Source organism: Lepidochelys kempii, chromosome 1 (genome assembly GCF_965140285.1).
Source record: "Lepidochelys kempii isolate rLepKem1 chromosome 1, rLepKem1.hap1, whole genome shotgun sequence".
In the NCBI taxonomy this organism is placed as follows: domain Eukaryota; kingdom Metazoa; phylum Chordata; order Testudines; family Cheloniidae; genus Lepidochelys; species Lepidochelys kempii.
The window spans coordinates 113,148,728-113,174,751 of NC_136380.1; the positions used below are offsets into that span (position 1 = coordinate 113,148,728).

At 43.0% G+C, this 26,024-nt stretch overlaps 2 protein-coding genes across 7 annotated transcripts in view; one reads left to right on the plus strand and one right to left on the minus strand.

Annotated features, from left to right (window-relative positions):
• Positions 1 to 325: 325 nt before the first annotated feature.
• Positions 326 to 5,856, minus strand: SOWAHC (sosondowah ankyrin repeat domain family member C). Its single transcript, XM_073350802.2, has 2 exons — positions 2,029 to 5,856; positions 326 to 1,939 (listed from the first exon to the last, which is right to left on the minus strand). The coding sequence occupies exon 1, from the start codon at positions 5,694 to 5,696 to the stop codon at positions 3,981 to 3,983; it is 1,716 nt and encodes a 571-aa protein (XP_073206903.1). The 5' UTR covers positions 5,697 to 5,856; the 3' UTR covers positions 326 to 1,939; positions 2,029 to 3,980.
• Positions 5,857 to 6,002: 146 nt separating this feature from the next.
• SEPTIN10 (septin 10) overlaps positions 6,003 to 26,024 on the plus strand; it is a 69,140-nt gene continuing 49,118 nt past the window's right edge. For 2 of the 6 annotated variants that reach the window (XM_073350838.2, XM_073350830.2), the window contains exons 1-4: positions 6,006 to 6,153; positions 15,921 to 16,038; positions 17,403 to 17,598; positions 20,500 to 20,686. In XM_073350838.2, the coding sequence (XP_073206939.1) occupies positions 6,124 to 6,153; positions 15,921 to 16,038; positions 17,403 to 17,598; positions 20,500 to 20,686 (531 nt within the window). In that variant the 5' untranslated portion in view covers positions 6,006 to 6,123. Of the gene's footprint in view, positions 6,154 to 15,920; positions 16,039 to 17,402; positions 17,599 to 20,499; positions 20,687 to 26,024 lie in introns of all 6 variants that reach the window. The other 4 variants (XM_073350858.2, XR_012159731.2, XM_073350820.2 and 1 more) reach the window with 4 other exon arrangements.

Consider the following 26,024-nt stretch of genomic DNA (forward strand, 5'->3'; position numbering starts at 1 on the left):
GAGGTTAGGCCTAAATGAGGCTGCCTTTTGTTTAAAAGGCCAGTCCTATCTAGCATGGATAACTTCAAGGGCACTTTGATGAACTTCAAAGTGAACTATTCAAGAGTACTTAATAGCCAGCAAAAATTGTTATTGTCTTACAAAGAAGAGACTGTATTTCCCCACCACTTGCTAGTGCTTCAAGAGTTATATCTCATCAGTTATCTTGGTGATTAAAAGCAAAAAAAAATAGTAATGGTTCTACAGACCAATCTGAAAATAGCAAACATACACAGTATATACTAATTGTGTGTACAAACACGAATAAGTTAAAGCAAAACACAACTCACTGGCATTTGTTTATTTCAGTAAAATTAAAGTTTGACTTCTGCAGATTCTTCACTCAAATATCCATTCAGATAAACACCCATAAAAAAAAATCTTGTATTAAAAACTGACAGGCATCCAGGCCTCTAATATTTCAGGCAAAGATGCAAAACAAGTGATCAAATGGTTAAGTTACAGGCTTGCTGCATCACACTATCATAAAAACTGAATAAAGGATAAACATTCAATATTTCAAGTGTACCATTAAAAAAAATGACTAGTAAGTGCTACAGTTTTTGTACCATACAAATTGTTTTAGTTCAATTCACATCTTCCTCAGCAATATATTTGCTAATTCAAATACATACATTTAAGAGTACCAGTAGACTAAGAATATCCTGAAACAAGGGTATCAAGAGTAACCTCCTTCCCCACAGAGAAACTTGTTTTAGCTCAAATAAAAGGAGTGGAATGTGAAAGCCAAGAGGTGAAATAAAAGTCTTTAGCACAAGTAGATAGCACAAGCAGAAATTTGATTAGCTAGCCATTTGGAATAACTACAGTAGAACCTTGCTAATTTTGCACTTTTACTCACCATAGTGTACCAATAGCGTGTGCCACAACTCAGATTTTCTAGTGTTGCGGGAAGGTCTCATACCACTAGGACTTCATTACTTTTGTAGACATATTACAGTCATTTACTAGTGTGTTGTGACGTATCAAATTAAAACTAAACTGTGAATTACATTGCAATGCACATTTACCAATTGTCAATTTCAGTAATTTTTACTGGTTCTCCCACAAATTGTGGTTCTTCACAATTTGAAGAGTGCTGCAGTAGTCCAAGATCTCAACAGTCTAAAGAATTTCCCCATCACCAACAGAATACCAATTCAAGATTCTATATTTTGTGCAATGCTTTATCAGATCTAGACTTGAAAAGCTCAACACCTGACTCAGTCAAAATGAAAGTTACACAAGGCTTCATAACTGCTACACTAATGGTTAATATAGTCAAGATTTGGAAATAGGTAGTAGCAGGAAGTGTGTGCTCACTTGGGAATATAGTGCTCAAGGAGCCTCAAGCTAGAATCTTGTAAATGTAACAACCTTCAGCTTGCTTTACAGAAAATTTAGTATAAAGATTATATTTCTCTACTGCAGAAAGTAGAAGGGCAAGTACCTAGTTCTCAAGTGCACTTCCCCCTTTGAAACACCCAGTTCTTGATGCACCAAGTTTATACTGGCAGGAAAAGGCTGAGGGCAGACTGTTAGCTCTGCCCCATATACATATGAACGAAAGTGCTTTTCAGGACTGAATATACCCATGTTTGTAGTGTACAACCAAAAGTGAAGGCACATGGAATTTTATAATATAAAATTAACACCTCCCCATGATTTTTAGTGTTTCTAAACAAAAACAATGACCTGAACCTAAATAATGTATAAAATAGATTAAACTGCTCATCAAGGTCAGTTTTTCTCATAACAGTTTGGCATAGTATTAATTGCCTACCTATGTGACTATCATAGCTTACTAAGGTCAACAGTCATGCAAATACTGGGAAGTGATCTGCGGCAAAGTCCACTCCCCCACATCTATTGTAGGTTTCAGAGTAGCAGCCGTGTTAGTCTGTATTCGCAAAAAGAAAAGGAGTACTTGTGGCACCTTAGAGACTAACCAATTTATTTGAGCATAAGCTTTCGTGAGCTACAGCTCACTGTAGCTCACGAAAGCTTATGCTCAGATAAATTGGTTAGTCTCTAAGGTGCCACAAGTACCCCTTTTCTTTTTATTTATTGTAGGCATTCATGCTATTGCAAATAAAATGCAGAAAGCTGTCAACACGAGAAAGCACAGATCTTTCAGGAGCAACTCCCCTAATATACAGATTTCTAGCCCTTGCAGCATGCAGTTAATTAGTGCCTCAGATTTAGATTTTATGCATTTCTAAAGTCATACACTCTTGGTAAGATTTTACAAATATGCACATACATTACAAGAAAGTGTAACTTAGAGGCATTTTTCATTGGCAGCATTTTGACATTTATGCTCGGATGATTCAATGGCCAGCTGCATCCATGATGCAGCTCTTTTTGAAGAACCTTATGTTAAAATAGCCTATGCCTTCCAAGATTTGCAGGAATTACTGACCTGAACAGCAGAGAAACCAATAAAGTTCTGTAGACTGTATAGAACAAATTTAGAATAGACCTGTCTGAGGTGGAGAATTTCCAAAACAATTACTTTGGGAATTTCCAGTACATTTGTTTGTTTTTTGTAAGACAGGAAGGATTTTGAAGTTTCAAACTAAAGATTTGATTTTTAGTTAAATCAGTTTTACTAGAGAGTCAGAGTGTGAATGTTGCCCCCACTACTTTAAAAAAAAAAAATCAGAAAGTCTCATGAAGCAGCTTTTACTCAATACACCAAACAAACAGGGACACAGGTGGCCCTAGAAAAGAGTTCCTAGGTCCTTCAGCCTACCACAGTTTGTAAGCATTTCAGCATATACTACACTCAAGGAGCTAGTAGATACTACAGCACACAAATTATTGAATGCATAGAACAGTACTATTGCATTTCAATATCTTATTAGTTTTATGAAGATCTCATGCAACAGCATCTATACTCCTTTGTAAGGAAAAGTGATTTTTCTGGATGAGATGTATGGCATAATTACTTAGTTTTACATGAATAAAGATAATCAACTGTAAAGGTGTTGCTATTACTCTAGTGTAGTGTTGGCAAGACAGACCAAAGATCAATAACTCATATGGTACTAGATTTAGTATTTGAGAGTTCACAGTGATTATAAAAGTAAAATTGCTTTGATACAGAACTTAATTAGCAGTTATTCAATGTATAAAAAATTAAAGACCTTTCATTCACACTACTATATTCTGCATTAGCATTCCAACTCTAATAGAGTTCAGTAGTACCTCAATTAAGCAGCAAAGACTTACACCATGCTTAACTATACCTTTTGTAAGCCATCCCATTGACTTCCATATTTGAATTGTGTCATTTGAACAGGTAAAGTTAAGACTGGTCTTAAGTCTTTGAGGACTGAAGCCCAAATGTCTACAGAAATCCTGCCACCGGTTACGTGTTGTACTTAACTATTTAATCATGTGGTATTGCCATTAGAAAAAGAGAGACTTTAAAAATACATGAATGTATTGACAAAATCCTACTTAAATAGATAGCTGTCCATGAAGAGTTGTATATAGTACCGAAATGTAAAGTTTTGAATTCTCTCTTTTGTCTCCCCTACAACTCAAGTATAAATACATGTTTCCAGACCCTGATGCCTAGCTTCTAAAAAGAGGAGGCCCACAGATTTTACATACCCAATACTTCTTTACAGACCCACTGCCCCTGGCTGTACTTGCAAGGAAATAGCTCTTAAGTATGGGGAGCCCCCATTGCTTGGCTTGAAGCAGCTATTTTCTGGAAATTGCTAAATCCCAGGAGCCCTGTGGATGTTTACACTTAAAGCAAAATATTTTGTTTTAACTTCTGAGTTTCATTATCTCCCGAAGAATGCCGAGTCTGGATGAGGGATGGTCACTCACACAAAGCTGTAAACACCACCTCTCTTCTGCACTACATGTTCAATGGGTTCAGGAGCATGTCACACCCCTGATTTAGATACTGCTTGTCTCCCTGCTTATCCGAAGACATTGGATTTAGGTCTGAGTTTGAAGGACGTTTTCAGTGGCTTCTCCTCCTGCTCCTCCTCTTCCTCCTCCTCCCCTTTGAAAGAGGGGGTGGTGTGGATGATCTGGGTGCGGAATCGGATTTTGTTGAGCCGTGGTTTCATCCTGCCGCTGTTTGAGGCTTTCCTGCTCATCTCCTTGCCCTTGCCCAGGGCTGCTGCCCCCTCGCCTGACTCAGTCTCCTCGCCCTGCCCCTGGTGGTGGTGGGAGAGTTTGTAGGCAATGAGGTTGGAGGGGAGCACCTTGGAGAGCCTCCAGCGCCCGCTCCCGTTGCCCACAACGCCCTCGCCCTCCTCCTGCAGGGCCCCCACCAGGCTCCGCATCTCCTCCGTGGTGCTCTGGCTCAGGTAGTTGGCGGCCTTGCGCCCGCTGTAGTCCCTCACATCCACGTCTGCGTCGTAGGCCCCCACGAGCAGCTTGACCACTTCCAGGTGGCCGTGCATGGCGGCCAGGTGCAGCGCCGTGTACCCGCCGCTGGTGCGCGCGTTGATGTTGATGGGCAGCCGCTGCTTGTGCGCGAAGTTGACGAGCATGGCGAGCAGCTCCTGGCGCCCGTGCTTGGCGGCCCAGTGCAGGCAAGTGAAGCCGGTGATGAAGTCGCGCTTGGAGAGCAGCCCCGGTTCGCAGCTCAGCAGCCCCTCCAGGCTCTCCCACCTGCCGTCCGCGGCCGACAGCATCCAGGCGTGCTCCAGGGGGTCCAGCGCTACCGAGCTCCCCGCGCCGCTCTCTTCCTCGGCGGAGGAGGAGGCCAGCGAGGCGCTGTCTGAGTCCCCCCCGCGGGCTCGGGGGGCCCCGGGGAAGAAGCTCCGTTTCAGCTGGGGGGAGCTGCCCATCATCAACTCGCGGAAGTTCTTGCGGCTGGACCTGGGGGTGGCGCCCCCGCCGGAGCTGCCCGGCGAGCAAGGGGAGCCGGAACCGGCCTCGGCCCCCTCCTCTTCGACAAGCCGGGCAGGGGGAACCGGCTCCTCCCCGCCGTGCCCCGGCTGCAGCCCCCGGGGCACGTTGCGCCGCGAGCTCCTCTTCCTGCCGCCGCCCGGGGGCGCCTGGCCCAACCGGGGCAAGTCGCTCCTGCTCCCCGCCTGAGGCGGCTGCTGCGGGCAGCTGGGGGGGCCCTTTTCCCGGAGCGCCCCATCCTCGGGGCCCGGCTTTCCCGGGGCAGCAGGCGCGATCTCCGGCGGCTGCCCCCCGGGACAAGGCGAGGAGTCCCGGCTCCGCGGTGCCGAGTCCGCCTCCTCGTCAGGGGTCACCGCGATGCTGGGCAGCGGCTCCGGCGCCGCGGGGGGATCGACGGGGACGGCGTCCGCGATGCTGGGCAGCGGCTCGGGCGCTGCCGGGGGATCGAGGGGGGCGGCGGCCTCGCTGCCGCCGGGATCGAGGGGCTGGTCACCGGGTGGCGAGTCCTGCTGGTCCGCAGCCGGGGTCCCCGCGGGCCGGTAGCGCCGCCGCAGCTGAACGTACTTGGCGCCGGAGCCGGGCTCCAGGTGCACGGTGGCCACGGCGTTGACCAGCTCCTTGAAGCGCTGGCGGGCCCGGGCGCGGCGCTCCGGCTCCGGCGGGCTCAGCCAGCCCCGGAAATGCTCCAGCAGCTCCGCGTTCCGCGCCCGCCCGCCCCGCGCCGCCAGGAACCGCAGCACTGACTCCGGGCTCAGCGCCGGCTCCTCGGCCATCGCGCCCCAGGCTCAGCGCGGCCCCAGGCTCGCCGCGTCCTGCGGCGGCTCAGGGCGCGGCGGCCGAGCGCTCCCCGCCCCTCGGTAATGCGGCACCGGCAGCATCTCCCGGCGGCGGTTCAATCAGTGCGGCGGCTCGCGGCCCATTATACAGGCGGGGCGGGGGTGTCAGGGACCGTCCGCTCCTAGCTCACGTCACCTCCGAGACTGCAGCCCGCCGCGTGCGGGGATCGCCCCGGGCCGGGGGTGCGAAGCGACTGCAGCGCGGCCCCTCCCCTCGGGCCGCCCCCGCGCCACGCCCCTCCCCGCCCGTTTGCTTGGCCCCGCCCCGCGCGCGGACCCTCCAGCTGCGGCCGGTTACATTCCAACCGCCCGGAGCTTCCCGCGCGCCGCGCCCCTCCCCCTCCCGCGGCGGCTGCCCGGTGTCATGGCTTCCTCCGAGGTCGCTCGGCAGCTGGTGAGTCCCGCCCGGGGGCGCGTGAAACTTTCTCCTCTCTCTCTCTCTGCCCCCGCCCCTGGTCTCCCCTCCGACCGCACCCGAAAAACTTCCTCCGCCGGGCCAGGCCGCAGAGACCCCGGCCCGAGCCGCGCCCGGCCCCTTCCCCCCCGGGCTGAGCGCGTCATGCTGGCCCCAGGTCCGTCCCCCCCCCCAGTCACCGTCCGCCACAGCCCCTTGCCCCCCCGGGCCCTGCTCCCCCCCGCCGAGTCACCCACAACGAGCTCGTGAAACGCCCCCGAGGGAGACTCGTGTGTGGCGAGCTCGCGGCGAGGGGCAGGGGCGGGGGGCAGGGGCGGGGGTTTGCCCCTCGGTTTCCGTCCCAGGATCTCAAAGCCCCTTGCGCGCCGCTGGGCGATGGAGGCCCGCAAAGCGGGCGACTCCCCCAATCAAATCAGTGTTTGGTTGTAAAAGTCTGGGAAGACTCCGGGCTGTGCCCTCAGAACTGTCCTTCCACGTTATGAGCAAACCAAAGGAGGGAAGCGTCGGTCGGCGTGACACCGTGATGCATTAGCTTAACTTTTATTCTTTCTGAATGCTTCCTTTTCGCTCTAGCCTGAGGTGGAACTTTAAATTTGTTGTTAGCAAGTCGAGATGGGGGGGGGGGGGAAGCTTATGAACATTGATTCACTTAAAAACCATGAGTTTGCTTCAACTGTACTTACAACAGCTTTCACTTGTGACTGCTTTTACATTTGTCCAGGCAAAAATGCTAACAGCAAGGTAGGGTTATGAATACTTGTTAAAATATGTAATTACTTCAGAAGTATTCAAGAAGTAGCCATCTTGAAAACTGTCAATTTGGGAGCCATCCAGACATAGGAACCAATCCAGTGCTATTCAGATTACCAATCATGCAGCATAAATTTATAAAAAGAAAAAGAGTACTTGTGGCACCTTAGAGACTAACTAATTTATTTGAGCCTAAGCTTTTGTGAGCTGTAAGGTGCCACAAGTACTCTTTTTCTTTTTGTGAATACAGACTAACATGGCTGCTACTCTGAAACCATAAATTTATAGTTAGAGTATTTGCTATCCATAATGGTTGCGAACTGTAGCTCCCAAACAATGCACAGACATACATTTGAATAAAAAAATCCCCCAAATAATTTCTAATAATGAGCAAATTTGTCAATTTACTCTCAGTTTATAGGTAAAATTGTGAACAGAAATGAGTATCATGCCGTAATCCTGTACTGAACCTGTGTACGAGGCCCATACACCTGCATGTCTGTTGACTACAGTTTGCAGGCTCTGTCAGCATTCTAAAATTATTACTAGAAGATCCTATTCTGAGGCTTTGTCTTGCTCAAAATGGCTGAGAGTTGCTGCATATTTACAACAACAACAAAAATCTAATAGTCTTGGTTATGTGTTCACATGCTTCAAGGAAAACCTTGCTCTGCATCCTGGCAAATCCTGTCAACTTTCCACTTCTTCCTTGTTCTTCAGATACACAAATCCCAAACTTGGCCCAAATTCACTTTTATTTTTGATGTAGTGAATAATTTGACAGGTTTCAGAGTAGTAGCTGTGTTAGTCTGTATCCGCAAAAAGAAAAGGAGTACTTGTGGGACCTTAGAAACTAACAAATTTATTTGAGCATAAACTTTTGTGAGCTACAGCTCACTTCATCGGATGCATGCAGTGGAAAATACATGCATCCAATGAAGTGAGCTGTAGCTCACGAAAGCTTATGCTCAAATAAATTTGTTAGTCTCTAAGGTGCCATGAATAGTTTGATTAGCTCATGACATAAAGACACATCTTCTGCGCTGTTCCATCTCCGGTGTTGCTTTGTTAGGGACATGAGGGACATCAAAGTGGCCTAAATAACCAGCTGGGGATTTGTCTTGTTTAGGGGAATCCCTGGGTAGAGTTTAGTTGGCTGTTCTTGTGCTTTTCTGTCAGATGAGGCATTTTGAAAGGTGTGTGACCAAAGTACTGAATGCTGATGATCCTTAGCTGGGGGCCATTGTAGTGACATAGATTAGAGAAGTATTGGTAGAAGTGTGCCCTGATTACTCCCAATCGGAGAAGTGCGAAGTCTCTTTTCCTTCACTTTCCAGACTTGCCCCTAGATTCAATGCTGAACACTGCTTCGGTCCATCCAAAAGAAGTAGCCCATTGCGTTCCATTTTGTGAATATTTAATTATGCTTTATATTGCCTTATTAGGATCCAGGAAGTGGGCGGGCTTTGTTACTAAAGGATCCCCCCCACAGCCTAAGGGGGTATCCACAGGACCTGGAAAACCAAGTAAATACGGGGGACAACTAATGAACAACAGGGACGGGAGTGCGGTCAAAGGGTCAAACTAAGGGAACCGGACGGGGACATCGAGCAGAGGACCCCGGAGAGCGCCCACTGCTCCTCAAAGGCATCAAGGGAGTCAGTGGACGCTGCCCAGAGGAACTCTGCCCGGAGACGTGAATGGACAGAGGATCGGAAATAGGCCTCACAGTCGCAGGAGATTCCATCAGCCAACCTCCTCACCCTGGTTTTATAGATGGCCACTTTAGCCAGGGCCAGGAGGAGGTTGACTAGGAGGTCCCGTGACTTAGTGGGGCCACGGTCAGGGAGTGCATAAATAAGGAGGTGAGGGGAAAAGTGCAAACAAAACCTTAACAAAATATTCGTGAGGAGCCGGAATAGGGGCTGCAACCTGGCGCATTCCAGGTGGACGTGTGCCAGGGTTTCCCTCATGCCACAAAAGGAGCAGGTGTCCGGGATTGGGGTGAAACGCACCAAGTACACACCCGTGCTCACGACCCCATGAAGGAGCCGCCAATTGATATCCCCGGCGGGCTTCGGGACTAAGGTGGAATATAGGCTGTCCCACCGGGGCTCCTCACCCTCTAGAGGTGGCAGGAGGTCCCGCCACTTTGTGTCAGGGCAGGACGTGAGGGTGAGGACATGAAGGGTGTGGAGCACGAGCATGTAGAGATGTTTCTTTGGCACGATCTGGAACCGGACCAGCCGCAGCTCGCGGAGCCGGCTCACGGTGAAGGGGCGGGGGGATCGGTCGGGTCCACGGGGCAGGGGCCCGATGAAAAGGTCCGGAGGGCCTGGGGTGGAGGGTGGGCGGGGCGCGCCCTCTCGCAGTACCCGGTCGAGGTAAACCCGAGCAGTGGGCGGCAAAGCGGCCCTCACCTCCTGAAGTACGCGCAGGGGAGTACAAGGTCTGGAGAGCCCCATGCGCTGAGCGAGCCTCAGGGGATCCAGCCAGTCTCCCCGGTCGTAGTCCAGGAGGTCTCCGATTGCAGTTTTATATTGCACGTTGCATACAGCATTCTGTATAGAAAGAATTATAGAGGGAGTAAACTAGAGAACAAAAGTTTCACAGGCTGGACTCATGACTCTTTTATATGAGCAGAAGGGAAAAACTGCAAAAGACTAGCATAAAAGAAGAGTTGAAATTTAAAAGATAAATATGCCACATAGTATTCTTGTGGGTTAACTACACTGAGAGGAGATTTGAAAAAATGCAGTATCAGCAAAAATGAAATGTGATGGGGATTTAAAATTTATCAGTAAGCTTACAGATTTGGAGAGGCAAGAGAATTCTAGATAGGGCAGCACAAGCAAACAAACATTACACAGGAGAATAGCAGGGAGGGGAGGGGACCAATATAAAAATGGATGGGACAAGTTCGAGGGTAGTTTGGAAACACAATTTTAGATTGGATTGTAGATATTATAGTTAGAGGGAAGTGGAGACAAATAGTCTAATTTCTCAAATTAACAAATAGTAGTAAAGTGCTCCAGACAATTTTAATTGAATTTTAATTGAATTCAATCTTCACAGAAAAACAAACAGAAAATTTCTAGGAGAATTTCATTGTGATTCAACAAAGGAATTGTATAAATTACCAATACATAATATGAATAGAATTGTAAGACTGCTTATGATGCAAGTGTGTAAAGTACTGTAGCTATGCCTGAAAGAAAAGAAACTAGAATAATTGAAGATGAGCAATCCTGCAGCAGGAATTGCTACAGTTCTTTTTTAGAATAGAAACTTGTCTTCAGTGTTGTTCAGTATAGTGGGAAAGCTTGTTGTTTAGAAGTTATTAGGATTTGAAAGATACATTGTAGTTAACTTATTAGTCTTTTAAGTATAACATACAATTTAAATAACTGCACTCCTGCCCCTTGCTATAAATACTTGTATGATATAGTTGAGTTGTAACCAAAAACTGATGTTTTCATAGCTCTCATATTGCAATTTTGTTCAGAAAAGACATTTGCCCAACAATTTTCTAAAGCAGTTAAGTCAGTAATACTGCCATTTTACAATTTTATAAGTTAGTCTGCTTGTAGGTGCGTTATGTCCCATCCTACTTGACTGCTAACTATTTTCATCCATTGGAAAACCAGGTGATAATGGAGTTAAGACTCTGAAGAAACCCCCAAACTTATTACAGCGTTGATCAAATACCACAGAGTTCTTCTTGGGGTATGTGTCTGTGTGGGTCCCACTATAGGTACACATGTGCCACGTGTTGTATGAGATCAAAATCTGTTGAATAGCAGTGTCCGTTAGACTTGCAGCTGCCTCCATGTGCTCCTGTTGAGGGAAGAAAGTACAGAGTGATCACAACCATCCCTCTGTTCCCTCTTACTACATATGGGAACAAGACAGAACAAGTAGTGTCCGCCCACTACCCTTAGTGGAATTTAACTTCAATTGCAAATTAGGTAGTTAGGGTTAACTCCCTTTAAAGTATTTTTCCCCCTGGTACATCCCCTTAAATTTTATTTGTCTCTCTGCTTTCTGTCCCTCTGCACATGCCAAAATGGTAGATTCAAAGCCTTTGGATTTCAACCCATGTCAATCCTGAATGGATTAATTCCATTCACTGAGAGCCACAGCTACTCTCTGTTTTGTCTTGGGGAAGCGGTGTGCAAGACTGCTCAGTAAGAATGAGGCAGTCCAGACACATTCAGCTGAAGCTATATCTCCTCAAGAAATGTATGAGAAGAACTTGAGACCCTAGGCGCCAATTGCGTGGAGCTGGAACATCCAACGGCAGCCCCCCTACCAGAATCTCCCCCTCTCCCCAGTGCCTCCTGCCTGCCGGTAGACCCCATCAATCAGCACCTCCCCTTCCCTCCCAGCGCCTGCTGCAGATCAGCTCTTTTGCGGTGTCAGGAGGCGCTGTGGGGGAGGAGCAAGGGCGCAGGGCGCTCAGGGGAGGGGGCAAAACTGGGTGGGAGCGGAGAGGGAGTGGGGAAGGGGTGGAGTGGGGGCGGGGCCTGAGCGGAGCCGGGGGCACCCCTCCCCCCAGCAGATTAGAAATTCGGTGCCTATGTATGAGACCGCAAGGAGTGAGGATCAATATACAAAACTGATCAGACATCTGATAAGTCTCTGTCAGCTAGTACCCCTGCCAGACAGCATGCAACATCCAAGGTTGGTACCTGTAAAAAATCCTCTGTGTTGTCAAGTAGGGATCCAGCATCAAGGAGTGCCCCGATACCAATTACCACCCTTACACAGAAGACTGTTACCGTTTCCTTGCTGAAGCAAGGAAAAATCGAAACACTGGGATGCGCATGGCTCCTGGCACCAGTCCCTTTCTTCCCATAAATAGAGGCCCAAATCTTTGCTCTTCAGGAAACAAGTGCACTAAGCCCACTCCTCAAACAGACAAGTGATGTGGGCTCAGTCTCTGGCTCAGCACCAGAGAAGCACAAGCCATGCTCAGTAATTAGGTATGTTTCCAAACACTGACATTGACACTGTCATTGACGCTGGCACCGAGATTGGCACCATCGATGGAATCTTTGTTGGTAGTGGCTGATTCTATGTTGGAGAAGATAAACTATGTCCCAGGCATCACCATTGGCACCAGTTTTTCTATACTTGGTACCGGTGTGTGTTTCTGAACTTTCAGTACTGAGGTCTCCTCAGTCCTCAGTGCTGCCTCTCAATGATGTTTATTCTTCATCTCCATGACTAGGACACACCTTCTGTTCTTCATCCAGCAGGGAGCCTTTCATCTCTCAGATCACCAAGGTGAGAGTTTCTCTACAAACCAGAGACACTCAAGAGCCCAAGTGTATCCACCTCTGGCATGGCAATGGCCAGGTCAACCCTATCAGAACCAACCTTACCAATATAATGCACCATCTTCTCTTTGGAGCATACTGGTGACCTCCATCGAGAGCATCTAGGAGCCAGTCTGCTTCCTATTGTTCAAGGAGGCATAGAGGGATCTTGATCTCCTTTTGCATGCCTTTGCCAGACCCTTTCCCACAGATGAGGAAGAATAGCAGTATTTTTTTGGTCATGGCCTAAGCTACACCAAAAAGCCCAACTAACAAACGTTTTAAAATGTTAGGTTATGTTTGAAGACATTAGTTACATTCCTACTTTAGACAGAGAGAGGCTTGGTCTACACATATTTTTTTGTACCAGTATGATTATTTGGGCTAGGGGTGTGCTTTTTTTTATTTTATTTTTTAAATGAAGTAGTTGTACCAATACAACCCCCTTGGTGTGGTTTCAGGTTATACTTCTATAAAGGTACATATACTAGTATATCTTCTTCCCCTTCCGGTATGGGAATAAACTCCATTATTTTGGCGTAAGGCATCTTTATATCAGTATAACTGTGTCCGCACTGGGGAGGGTGTATACTATATTAACTATGGTGGTATAGTTAAAGCAGTACAAATTTTGTGTTTAGACAAGTCCAAAGAGAGTGTTTACCATTAATAGCTGCAGTGAAACTGAAACCAAAGAGTCAGCAGGCGGGCCTGTGTGTGGACAAGAAAGTGGGAGGAAGAATACACGTTTGGTATTGCAGTTGGACCCGCTCAAAAGATCCTTCTAAATACCAGCACAGGAGAACAAAATCTCTTCAACTGTTTTTCAATTCTAAAGAATTAAAAAAAAAAAAGTAATGTGAAGTCTGTTTATTCACATCTGAAACTGGTAACGTAGCAGAATTTTCTGATGCATTCTTGATCCATTGCTGATTTTGCACCTTCAGCAGCTGATGCTATTTAAAGAGTGTTCTGCTAGAAAGAAGAAGATAGGATGATCTTGTGGATAAGGGGCTAGGCTGGAACTTGGGAGATCCAGGTTCATTTCCTGGCTCTTTCACTTTTTCTCTTGGAGTGTATACAAATCAATTAATGCCATCTGTGACTCATCTGTAACATGAAGACTTCTCTATTGCACAAGGAAGTTGTGAAAATAAATCCATAAATGCTTGAGGCTTCAGATAACTGTACACATCTGTGCAAATATTTTATTAGTTAAATTTGTCCATGTACTGGTTCTGAAATCTGTTTTACAAGTTAGTCATTCTCATATCTCACGTCTGAAATGAGATTTTGTACCTTGTGGTTTTATACTCTAAGAATAATAATATGAAAATCTAATTTCCATTCATAATTTATGTACTGAGTGAAGATAAGAAATATAGTAAATATGTTGTACCCATATAGTTACATTCTCAAATTTGCTGCTGTTCCAAGAATTCATGTATCTGAAGAAATTTTGAAAATGATATAAATATCTCTGGCAGAAGTTGAGCCACTCAGTTTCCTGACCAAAACACTCATCTACAAGTATCTGATGTGGCAGAAGTTCAAGGACCCAAGGAAATAAGCCAAGTTGGACTTTTGATATGAACTACATAACACTGCTATAGTCAAAGTTTTTGTTGTGTAGTGAAGTATGGTTATATTTAGGAAATTAATCATTAAAAGGCGTCCTGTTGTTGCACATGTTTACTATACTTCAGTGCCATTATCCGCTTTGCAGTGAAAATTTGTTCTATTCTGTCATCTTCATTGTTAATGAACTTGGAAGCTGAATTCATCATCTGGAATACTTTTAATTTTTTTTATTTTTTAAAGTAAAAGGTACCAGATTAACAGCTATAGAGACTGGGTCCTCTATTTTTCCATTGAGCAAGTACAGAAAGTCCATCGGTAGCTTTCTCTATGCGACTCTGTTGATGGATTCAAATCCTGACATAGATGGATTGATGCCATTTGTTGTTGTGTTTTTGTAGACATTTGTCCACTGAGACTGTTAGTGACTTACGCAACATAGCAAACAGTTGCATGGTAATTTAGGATACAACTAACATGGTCGGGATTTAGGCCAATGACCAGGATATGAAAGACATAGTATCCCTCTACAATTGTGCTGAGACTCTAACATCCTCTGTGTGTCTCAAATCTTAATTGTTGGTGTTATAAAGAAATAATATAGCTTGATTTTTGTTCATATACCAGGTTGTATCTTCAGTTTTGTTAGACAGAAGTGCTGTTCTTGTCTTTTATGTTGCCTGTTGTCCCCTTTGCTCCATTAGGGACTCCATGTCCCATTTGTTTGTTTCAACACCCATCTCTGTCTCTTTTTTTATATTGGCTCCCACACATTGGAGTGCCTTTCCTGAGGTATTTTGTCATTTTCTCTTTTTCAGATTGTGACTATATTTGAACTTGTTAACTTGTTAACTTCAGTTAACACCATGTTAATTTTAGAAGCACCATGTTCAGTAGTCCTAAAATGTAGTGTTTTCTCCTTAAATTGTTTTTGTCTATGTACATTTTTCCAGCACTATCAGTCTAATATGGGAATGAGAGTAGCCTTTAGCCTCACACATGAAAATCAAGAAGAGAATGAATAAATATTTAAATTATTATAAGAGATGTGTGCTAGAAAGATTCAGTGCAGTTTCATAAGTACTAAACTAACATCAAAAGGCCTGACTGAAATATGTCCAAACATATTCAGTGTAAAGGATGACACTTTTTTCCCTGAGCTTCTAAATTTAAATAAAAATCCCCCAAACTTAGTGAAGTAGGCAAAGGCTAGAATGTAAACCCAGGTTAAGGTTAAGTCTTAGGATGCTGGCTGTATTGGAAGGCTTAGGGAATTGATAGTGGTTTGATGATTGGAAACATAGGAACACAGAATAACATGGACCTGTGGCTAATCATGGTTTTGTCCATCTGTTTATGCTGACTGGTTGTTTCTTAAATTGCATTTCAGGTTCTACAGTTAATATGTGGAAAAAGAATATTTCCTTTTATTTTAAACTGTTTATGTTAGGCATTTCTCATATACCCATCACCAAGGTATCTAAGTACCAATTCATTATTAAATAATTTAAAAAGAACTATCCACTTCTGGTATTCTAACTACATATGTAATAATATCCATTATAGTTGTGATGTATGGATAATTTTACACATTAAAAAGTTCTCACCGCTCACACATTTAGAATATGTTTTTATCTGTGTGTACCTTTCCTCAAGTTTTCAGTCTCTGTTTTGAACTCCTGCTGTCTCTCATGTTCTTCTCTGAATTTTTTCTTTATTTTTAGAGGTAAATCAGTGGGATATCCTTCATCCACAAGTTTCCGTTTTCATTAGACTAGTGTGCTTTCTTTTGTTTATAGGCTCTGATCTCACAAGTCACTTAAGCATGTGCTTAACTTTAATCATGTGAGTAGTCCCATTCACTTCAGTGGCTTTGATGGCAAATTAGCTGGCTACAGTAAAACTTAACTATTTATGCCATCATTTCACTAAATGAGTTGATACTTATTGTTCCACTGACAGACTTTGCAAACTGTTAATGTTTTCTTCTGTCACTTACCATACCTAAAGAAGAGTTGTAGTTTACTCGTAGATCTCCCTGTTTATCACTGTTAATTGTTTGGCAACACATTTTCTTAAATAATCATTTTTCCACAGCAAAATGATAATTGTCGACCCTTATCTCTGTCTGGCCATGTTGGTTTTGATAGCTTACCAGATCAGTTGGTTAACAAATCCATCAACCAGGGCTTCTGCTTCAACATTCTTTGTATTGGTAAGTAATATACTTTTTTTTATTATTGACAGCAGTGAATATTAAGTATTTGACCATAAACTATCTCTTGGCACAAATATTAATTTAAAAAAAGTGGATGACAAGGTTACTGTTACCTCCTATAAGGAAATGACTGCAATATTGATCCAATGTGATCCTAGGGTGTTTTTGCCTTTTTAACTATGAACCATAATGTGCCTCTTTTTATTAAAAAGAAAAGGAGTACTTGTGGCACCTTAGAGACTAACCAATTTATTTGAGCATAAGCTTTTGTGAGCTCAGATAAATTGGTTAGTCTCTAAGGTGCCACAAGTACTCCTTTTCTTTTTGCGAATACAGAGTAACACGGCTGTTACTCTGAAACCTCTTTTTATTCGCAACCATCCTTTTTAATTATCTTTGTTGTACAGTACTTTCATGATCAGGCTTGAGGATGCCTTAAGTCTTGTTTCATGAGCAACTTCCAGGATTCTTTAAAACTTGTGGTCTACATCCAACTCTTCCCCAAAGGTAAAGTATTTCAGATAACTGAACCCAAGCCACTTGCAGGTCTATAGGTAGGAGGTCTTGAAGCATTTTTATACTTATTAATTTTCTGGCTGAATATATTGGAGTTCTTTGGATATACAGGCAGACACACAACCATGCATCTTCCTGAAACCCAACACTGAACTAAGCAAGGGTATAAATAATCTACACCAACCCATAATTGTCCTTCACTTCCTCTCTGTCTATTAGCTGGTGTGGTTGAAGAACAGACCTCCCTATACGCATGGAATAGCTAATCTTAAAACTTGTGTAATATAGTGAAGATGGATAGCTGTGGTTTTACTACTGACTTAATGAAATAGTAAAGTGTTCTTGGTGTTAAGGTTTTCTCTCTTTCCCTGTCCCCCACTGATTTTTGGAATGTTAGTGCCTAGGCCACCACGGCAGGCCTATGTAAGCACGCTAAATAATCTTTATTTCTCATTTGTAAAACACTAATCCTATTCTTGGATCTTAAGATTCTAGTGAGAGGCACAAAAGGAATTCCCTTACTGCTCAAAGGTGTGTTTTGTTGTTGTTTTCCCTTTGAGTACTGATAGGTGTGTGTGCATATGTTCTACTTGTCAAGGAATTGAAGGTTTGAGGGAACATTCAAGGTAATGAGGCACTGGCAATTGATTTTTTTGTACAAAACACATTTACTGGTGCTTCTAAGGGTCAAAAAGAGGAATTTGCTCATATATTTGGAGAAGCCAATGTACAGGTAATTTCTATTTAAACTCTTTTAAGAGGGCAATAGCTATAATAACACCTATTATGCTTTGTACAAATATATGCAAATGCAAACTTCTTACTTTTTCTTTTAATTTTTTCAGGGGAGACTGGAATTGGAAAATCAACCTTGATAGATACTTTGTTTAACACCACTTTTGATGACCGCGTATCAACACATTTTCAACCAAATGTAAGACTCCGAGCTCAGACGTACGAACTCCAGGAAAGCAATGTTCGGTTGAAACTGACCATTGTAAATACAGTGGGATTTGGTGACCAGATAAACAAAGAAGATAGGTTAGTGTTTCTTTGCGTGGTAAGAATTTGATTATGGAAAATAACCTTGTCTTGAACTGTGGAGTCTGAGAGTAGGCTTTTCAAGTTAGGTATGTGATTAAGAAAAATGTGTGGTACAAATTACATATGTACTCCAGATATTTAATTATACATTTTTCCACGTAATTAATTGATGGTATTTTCTTCTTGTCAAGCAAATCATTTGAGAAATCAACATTTACTCTGCCCTCATGTGTTCATGGCTTTATAATGTGTTACACATTATATCAATAAAATATATAATAGTGATGGGCATTTTTTGAACTTTCATATAATTATACAGATAGTAAGTTACAGTACAATATGTTCTCTACAGAGTTGTGTTTTTAAGTTTCAGTGGGATCTACAAAACAATGTAAATTGGAAGAAAAATCATCTGGATTTTTTAAATGTAGGTATATTTGAAGTTGAACAGCGTATTTAGAAGACGGAGCATTACACAGCTAGTGAGTGTAGAGTATTCTTTTCTGTCAGTTCAGTTTATGAATATTTAAATTCATCAATTATTGTACTGATTTTCTTCTGACTTTTATTGGAATGACCAGTCTATGAAGCATTTTAAATAATAATTTGCATTATTTAAGAGCCAAGTAGTGTTGGGCATGGATGGAGGTTGTCCATTCACTTCCAGAACATAAATTAACATTAAGGCTACTTTTTAGTCATGGGTATTTTTAGTAAAAGTCATGGGCAGGTCACGGGCAGTAAACAAAAATTCATGGCCCGTGACCTGTCCGTTACTTTTCACTCCAGACTAAAATTTGTGGGGGGAGGGGTACCCGGGGGAGCCGCGGGTGCTGGAGGAGGGCGGCCCGGATGCTAGTGGGGTGGGGGACAGGTGTTGGTGTGCAGCCTGGACCACCGCTGGTGCTGGAGGGCAGGTAGGCAGTGGTGTGTGTCCCAGGATCCCCGCTGGTGATGGGGGCATGGGTGGCAGGGCCAGCAGGCTCCGCACCTCCTCCTCACCCCCAGCAGCAGCAGAGTTTGGGTGTGGCAGAGGATTGGGGCATAGGATGGTGTGAGGTGGTCCCTGAGTGGCGCTTACCTGGGGGGCTCCCTGGAAACGGAGACATCTCCCTCCCTCAGGTCCTAGGCGGAGGCGTGCCCAGGCAGTTCTGCGCGCTGCCTCCACCTGCCGGCACCACCCCCGCAGCTCTCACCAGCCGCTGCAGAAGTCACGGAGATCATGGAAAGTCACGGAATCTGTGACTTCCGTGACAAACTCGCAGCCTTAATTAACATTATAGCATAGGATACCAACGAAAGAGTGTTCCTGCTAGTGACTTGCCTAGTCTTGCCCATTTCTGTGATGAACAATGTTTAGATGATAAAGAAAAATCTCAGATGCTGGTGTTAATGATACGCAGTAAAATATTTCATATTGCAAGCAAGGCTGTCTTCTACCTCTTTCAAATTCGCTTTCCATGTAATCAGTGCCTTTGAAATTTCGCTTCCCATGATTTGGTCTACACTCTGTGCAGCAACAGATACTCAGGACCTGCTGCTCTTATGTATACAATAACATGTTTTGAAGATATATTATGGATCATAATTTGGATCATACAAAACAGGGCAAAGAATCTTTAAAATGTAGTTAAAATACAAATCAGATTCTCATTCTTTAGAGGATAAGTTCCTGCTCTCTTACACACATTTACCAGTAATAAAGCTCCCCAAAACACAATACTGATCTCCAAAAGATGTGAAAATATCATAATTATGGACAGTATCAGTCACATGCTATTTATAGTGATCATCTGTTATTTCCAAGATTGAATTGTGAGACTACAGAAATTACAGAAGTCCATTAAATGTATCAGTTAAGGATTTCAGTGAAAAGCATAGCTGATACTCTGCTTTTCATCACCAGTAGAGAAAAATTTAACTGTATCCTTCATCCATCCTGTGCTGCATTAGTTTCTTAAACTAGTATTCAGTAACTTTAGTTTTACATTGCGTAGACAGTTTGATCACTATCCATACATTTAATATCCTGTTCTAGCATATGACTTCTTGAGCTTCTAGTGTATATAGTTGATATGTAAAGCAATATACTCCTGGGGGAATTCTGCTCCAAAAAATTAAAAATTCTGCACACAATATTTTAAAATTCTGCAAATTTTATTTGTCAAAATAACACTATATAATCATACCAGTTTTAGTTATTTTGGTAATTTATTTCAAAATACCTGTCAGCAAGTATGTCTGTAACAATACAGACACACAAAAATGCCCCCGGGAGTAGAGTTAAATAAACCCCTATGACAACCCAGTTGCTCTTTCTCTACCTCCATCTACCCTCCCTCCCCAGCCCAGCTGGGGGGCCAGACACTCACAACCCCCTCCACCCTGCCCACCTGCAGGGCCCCCTCCAGCCAATACATTTGAACTCCCTCCTTCTCACAGCCCAACTGCGGGCCCCCTTGCCCAGACACGCCTTCTCCCCCATCCCCCCCCAGAGCCCAGGGTTCCAGAGGGAGAAACAACCTGATGCTCGGTCCCAGGCTTGTGTTGAGTTTCCTGCACACCACCCTCTCTTTCCCTCAGGGCATGCTGGGAACTGCAGCTGCCAGGAACTCTCTAGTTCCCTCTCACCATGTCTTCTATGTGCAAGCTATGCTCTGCTGAGTGCAATGGTCCCTAGTGGTAGCTAGCAGCACTGCAACCTATTTCTGTGGGGGAAAGGAAATTCTGCATGCACAACATTCATTTCTGAAAATTCTGCATTGCCCAGTGGCACAGAATTCCCCAAGGCATAAGCAATAGTATGCAGAAAAATATAACAGGGATTCCCTTTTTAGTCCCTCTCTATCTGAGAGAAACTAATCTTTGATTGCTAACACATCACATTTTTTTCCCCAGCTATCAGCCAATAGTGGATTACATAGACGCACAATTTGAGGCCTACCTCCAGGAAGAACTGAAAATTAAACGCTCCTTGTACAACTACCATGACAGTCGCATCCATGTCTGCCTCTATTTTATTTCACCTACAGGTCATTCCCTTAAAACGCTTGATTTGTTAACCATGAAGAATCTTGATAGCAAGGTAAGATTGTTTGAAACCAGTTTAAATGAATGAATTTGTAAAGATTCCTATTTCTTGCAACATCTTGCTGCTCTTACAATTCTTTATTTGTGGTCTTTTTAATACTGTCACTTTTTAAAGTAAAGTCAACATATTATGTTGTCAAGAAATATTGCTTTTTTTCTTTGCTCATTGAAAGGGATGAGGGAGACTTCTGCATTAGGCAAAGCTGAAAAAACATCTTACAGAAATGAAAAATTCCGTGGCAGATTTCTTTGGACAAAATCTGTCTCTTTGATGAGAGAACCCTTCTACCTTGGATTCCTTCAGTGTCTAATTCACCAGAGCAGCATTCCTGGAAGTCAATTGCTTCCATGTAGCCTGATCATAAACTTGGACGGGGTCAGGTTCCATAGCACTAGCCTCTTCTGCAACTCTTCTGCATCTGGTGTGTTTCCTTTTCTTTTTCTGTAGCTCCTAGCTGGTGACTCTTGCTGCTGTCCTCATTCCGTGTATCTCATGTTCCAAACCCTGGGAGATTATGCCTGAGGGATAATACCCCTGCCATCTGGAATAGGGCCTGTGATTTGCTCTGGAATCCCTCTCCCTCAAAATTCTCTATTTGTCTCAGCACTGTAGATCCTCTTCAAGATATGTCTTATCCTGATGGTCTGTTAGGTCGCTGGCCCTAGCGGTTAATGTGGGCTTAGCAGCCTGGGATTCAGAAGATTGTTGTTACTATTGTTGTTTCTTTGTAATACTATAATGACTGGAGACACTAATCAGGGTTGGGAGCCTCATGTGCTAAACACTATACAGACTTTGTAAAAGACAGTCCCTGTCCCAAAGAACACTCAGTCTTATTTAAGAAAAGATACAAGATGTGGGTGTCTGTCAGCCTAGGATGCTAGCTGACTGAACAGCTTGGACTGGAACTGCTCTGAAGATGTCCAGAAAACTGTGTTGGAAAGCAGATTAGCGTGGCTTTCCACTAGAAATCCCTCCTGTATGAAATGAAAGTGATTTTTCATTTGCACAAGACAGATGGTGTCTAATCCTTGCTAGTTTTCTACTCCCTTTATTGTGGGCTGCCTGCTGCATCTTAAACAGTCTGGGTGCACCTTTAGCTCAGTGAGAGTATACCTGCCTATGACTTTGGCCGCATTTCACCACTGGGACAGGACTCTTTTAATTTTACAGCAGAAAAATTTTTAAAAGGTCTACCTTGTATATTTCCACCTCTTTGGTTTCCATCCCATAATGGGATTTAAATGTGGTGCTCGCCCAGGTAATAGAACCACCTTTTCACCTTGCGTTTCACCTCATGGTAGTTGAATCAGTTCAGCCTTGGGTATTCAGACACTAATGGCTGATTCACTGAATGTGGTATTTCTTAAGATGGTACAACAGCATGCCTTCCTCAAATTCCTATCAAAGGTGGTTTCTGATTTTAATTTAAACCAAACATTCTGTCTACTGGTATTTTTCCAAATGCTCCATTCACTGTAAAAAGATGCCAGGCCACATTGTTTGGGCGTGAAGAGGATATTTACTATCTGAACAGGACTAAACTGTACAGTAAACCACTGGGGTTCCTAGTAGCACACAGGGATATTTTTGGGGATTAGCTAATTTCCACTCAGATTATCTAAGTGAATTAGATTCTATATACTTTCTTCCTATGAATTAGTGAGGATTAAAATTATAGGTATTGGAGCACATTCATTCAGGTGTAAGGTGACCTCTTCTGCTTGTGTCAGATGTTTTTGTCACTGAAATACGAAATACTGTTACCTGGAATTCAGTCTGTACTTTTGTACAGATTACTTCCTGGATTTAGCTTCTAGATTAGATTTTAAATTTGGTAGAAGAATCCTACGGTCATTGTTCAAATGAGACCTCTCAATCTCCACTTGAGTTTAAGGATGAATTATTGCTCATCACAGAGTGAATATCAGTACAAGCAATAATCTTGGAGAACTGCAGTTACTGTAGTAAGGAAAACTAAAAGTTTTTAAAACATTAAATGCTTTCAACTAGTTGGGTTGACTTTTTTTTTAAATTTGTATAGTAGAACAAGTTTTGATTGCAAATTTTTTTTGGAATGTGGGAATATGTAAACAAAGTCAATGCTAACACACCTTTCCTAGTAGTAGTGTTTCATTATATCTGAAAAGCATTTTGAGATAGCTTTTATGAAAGATTATGTACATTTTCAAGATCTGTTATATGATGGATGGTTCACTTCAAGGATTAAATTGGTGATTGAAAGTATTGCCTGATGCCTTTGGAACTCTCTGCCAGCACACCTAAAAATGCTCTAAAGTGAATCATCCTGTTGCGTGTTGCTGTAGCTGTGATTTCTTTGCATGTACTGTGTATGATGTAGTAGTCTGTCTTGTGAGCTATGAAAAGAGATTTGTGTGTTTCTGTCATTAAGCAAGTAATCAATAAAGACAATTGTAAAGTACTCCTCTTAGGAAGGAGCAGTCGGTTGCACAAAATGGGAAATGACTGCCTAGGAAGGAGTAGTATAGAAAGAGATCTGGGGGTCATAGTGCATCACAAGCTAAATATGAGTCAACAGTGTAACACTGTTGAGAAAAAAAACCAAACATCATTCTGGCATGTATTAGCAGGAGTGTTGTAATCAGGAAGTAATTCTTCCGCTCTACTCGGCCCTGATTAGGCCTCAGGTGGAGTATTGTGTCCAGTTCTTAGTGCCACATTTCAGAAAAGATGTGGACAAATTGGAGAAAGTCCAGAGAAGAACACCAAAAATGATTAAAGATCTAGAAAACATGACCTGTGAAGGAAGATAGAAAAAATTGGATTTGTTTAGTCGGGAGAAGAGAAGAGTGAAGGGGGACATAACAGTTTTCAAGCACATAAAAGGTTGTTACAAGGAGGAGGGAGCAAAATTGTTCTCCTTAACCTCTGAGGATAGGACAAGAAGCAATGGGCTTAAATTGCAGCAAGGATGGTCTAGGTTGGACATTAGGAAAAGCTTCATAACTGTCTTGGTGGGGTTAAGCACTGAAATAAATTGCCTAGGGAGGTTGTGGAATCTGCATCATTGGAGATTTTTAAGAGCAGATTAGACAAACACCTGTCAGGGATGTTCTAGATAATACTTAGTCCTGCCATGCATGCAGGGGTGTGGACTAGTTGACCTCTCGAGGGCCCTTCCTATGATTCTATGATTATATTTGCAGTTGGTAAGTGGCTTTGAACTTTATATCAACAACATATTTTAATGAGTTCTTATTTCATTTAGAAATAAGTACCATTACAAAAATATGAATATAAAGTGGATGGAAACTTTTTTTATTTATATACTCTTTTTGGCACAGAACCTCTAGAATTTAAGGGTACATGAATTTTCTAGCTGTTTGTACTGATCATAGCATGCAAATTCACTCATTTGTAATTTGAAGTAAGAAGTACTAATGTGATATGTTACAAACCAGGTTTTCACTTGTCTTCGTATTCAGGTAGTTTATCTAATGTTTTGAAGAATCAGATATTTTCTTTTTCATGTCAGCAGAGCATTTCTGACAAAACGCTTATATGAATTTCGCTTCTGATTGATTGGGGTTACTTTTTAAAATGATCGAAAAATTAGGTCAGGATTTTGGTGATACTTTTTAATGGCAATTTTATAGACTTAAAAAAAAATTCAAAATGTTTGTAAAATATGTGTAACCTTCTGTGAGTTGGTGCATATTTCTACCAGTGGTAGCTACAGTGTGAGGGGAATCACAAGAGTTGAGCAGCCCAACTCAAATTCAGGAAACCTGAACTGAATTGAGAGGAAAAAAAATTGGTTTAAAATTAGTTACACCCAGAATGATTCCCCATCATGATCACCATGCCCTTTGAAACAATTCAGCACACAAATGTATTTTTGCTTCATTTATGCTGAAATATTTACAGGTCACTGTTAAGTGAGAGAAATGACCCGTGGCTTGTTCTCACTTAACGAATTTGAAAGTTTGGCTTCAGGATGTTCAGAACAGATTTACTGTGGGAATAAAGGGCTCATGGAGTTCAGTGTAGCAGAACATTTTGCTCATTAAAATTAAACAAAGATTATATATTTGAGGTTCAGCACAAACGCTGCATATAGTACACTTAAAATCACTTGCAAAATATGTGGCAGAAGTAAAAAGGGAAAGAAAGTCTTTGGAATTACGCATGGAGGTAAGGAATGTAATTCATCAAAAATACTTTGGCATTAGTGTAAGACATTACTGTGACTTACCTGGATACAATTTAAACCAGTGGTGGGCAACCTGCGGGCAGCATGCGGCCCATCAGGGTAAGATGATTGCGAGCCGCGAGACATTTTGCGGACGTTGACTGTCTGCAGGCACAGTCCCCCGCAGCTCCCAGTGACTACAGTTCGCCGTTCCCGGCCAGTCGGAGCTGTGGGAAGCGGTGGCCCGGCCCGCCAAAGTCTGGGGAAGAATGTTTCTTCGCTGTTTGAGCTTCCTTTGTTTCCCCTCCTGCTTGATGACTCTGTTTACTGCTTAAATACAAATTAAGCAGAGCACACATTCCTTTGTTTAGGACAGACCTAGTTGCCAATATCTGGCTGGAACATGTGTTGTTAACACCGTACAGTGGAATCTTAAATGTCACATGCAGTGTTGTCTCACATATTTTACCAGGGGACAATAATGACCAGCAAATTGAGTTTTCAAATGATACCTTACAAGGCATATTTTGTACAAAGATTATTACAATAGTGTGTATATACAGGGGTACATTCTGTCACAATTACTAAAAAAGGTTTCATTTTCAACAGCACACTCACCACACAAAAATGGATATTGCAGAGAGAAAACTAGTAGAAAACAATGAAAATTATTTTCATTTGATTTTTTAGAAGTTTTGATTTGATTATCTGGGCACATATTTGGTAGTATAAAACCATTGCATCTCATACGTGAGATGTAAGACATTAAGTGGGAAAGGAACCAGTTGGTACCAACAAGCCTACAGTAGAACCTCAAGCTTTCGAGCTCCACAGAGCTCTTCCAGTCACAGAGCTTGAAAGCTTGTCTCTTTCATCAACAAAAGTTAGTTCAATAAAAAATATTACCTCACCCACCTTGTCTCTCTCATTATGAATTAATGGCCTTCAGAAGCCATATTTGCTGAGTTTTTTTAAAAGTGTGTGTAAGTACATAATATGGAGCTGTTAGCCACACCTATTCGGTTGCCCTAAACTTCCAATTATAAAACTGTTTTTAGATGCTTTTACCTTTGCCAGACTTTAACCATGTGGGCTGAAATTTTGCACGCTGGGCATCTGATTCAGGATTGCTGGGCATGTGTGTGTGTGTGTGTGTGT

Excerpts from the sequence above, each read along its gene's own strand:
- SOWAHC (XM_073350802.2), bottom strand. The coding sequence starts at position 5,696 with ATGGCCGAGGAGCCGGCGCTGAGCCCGGAGTCAGTGCTGCGGTTCCTG.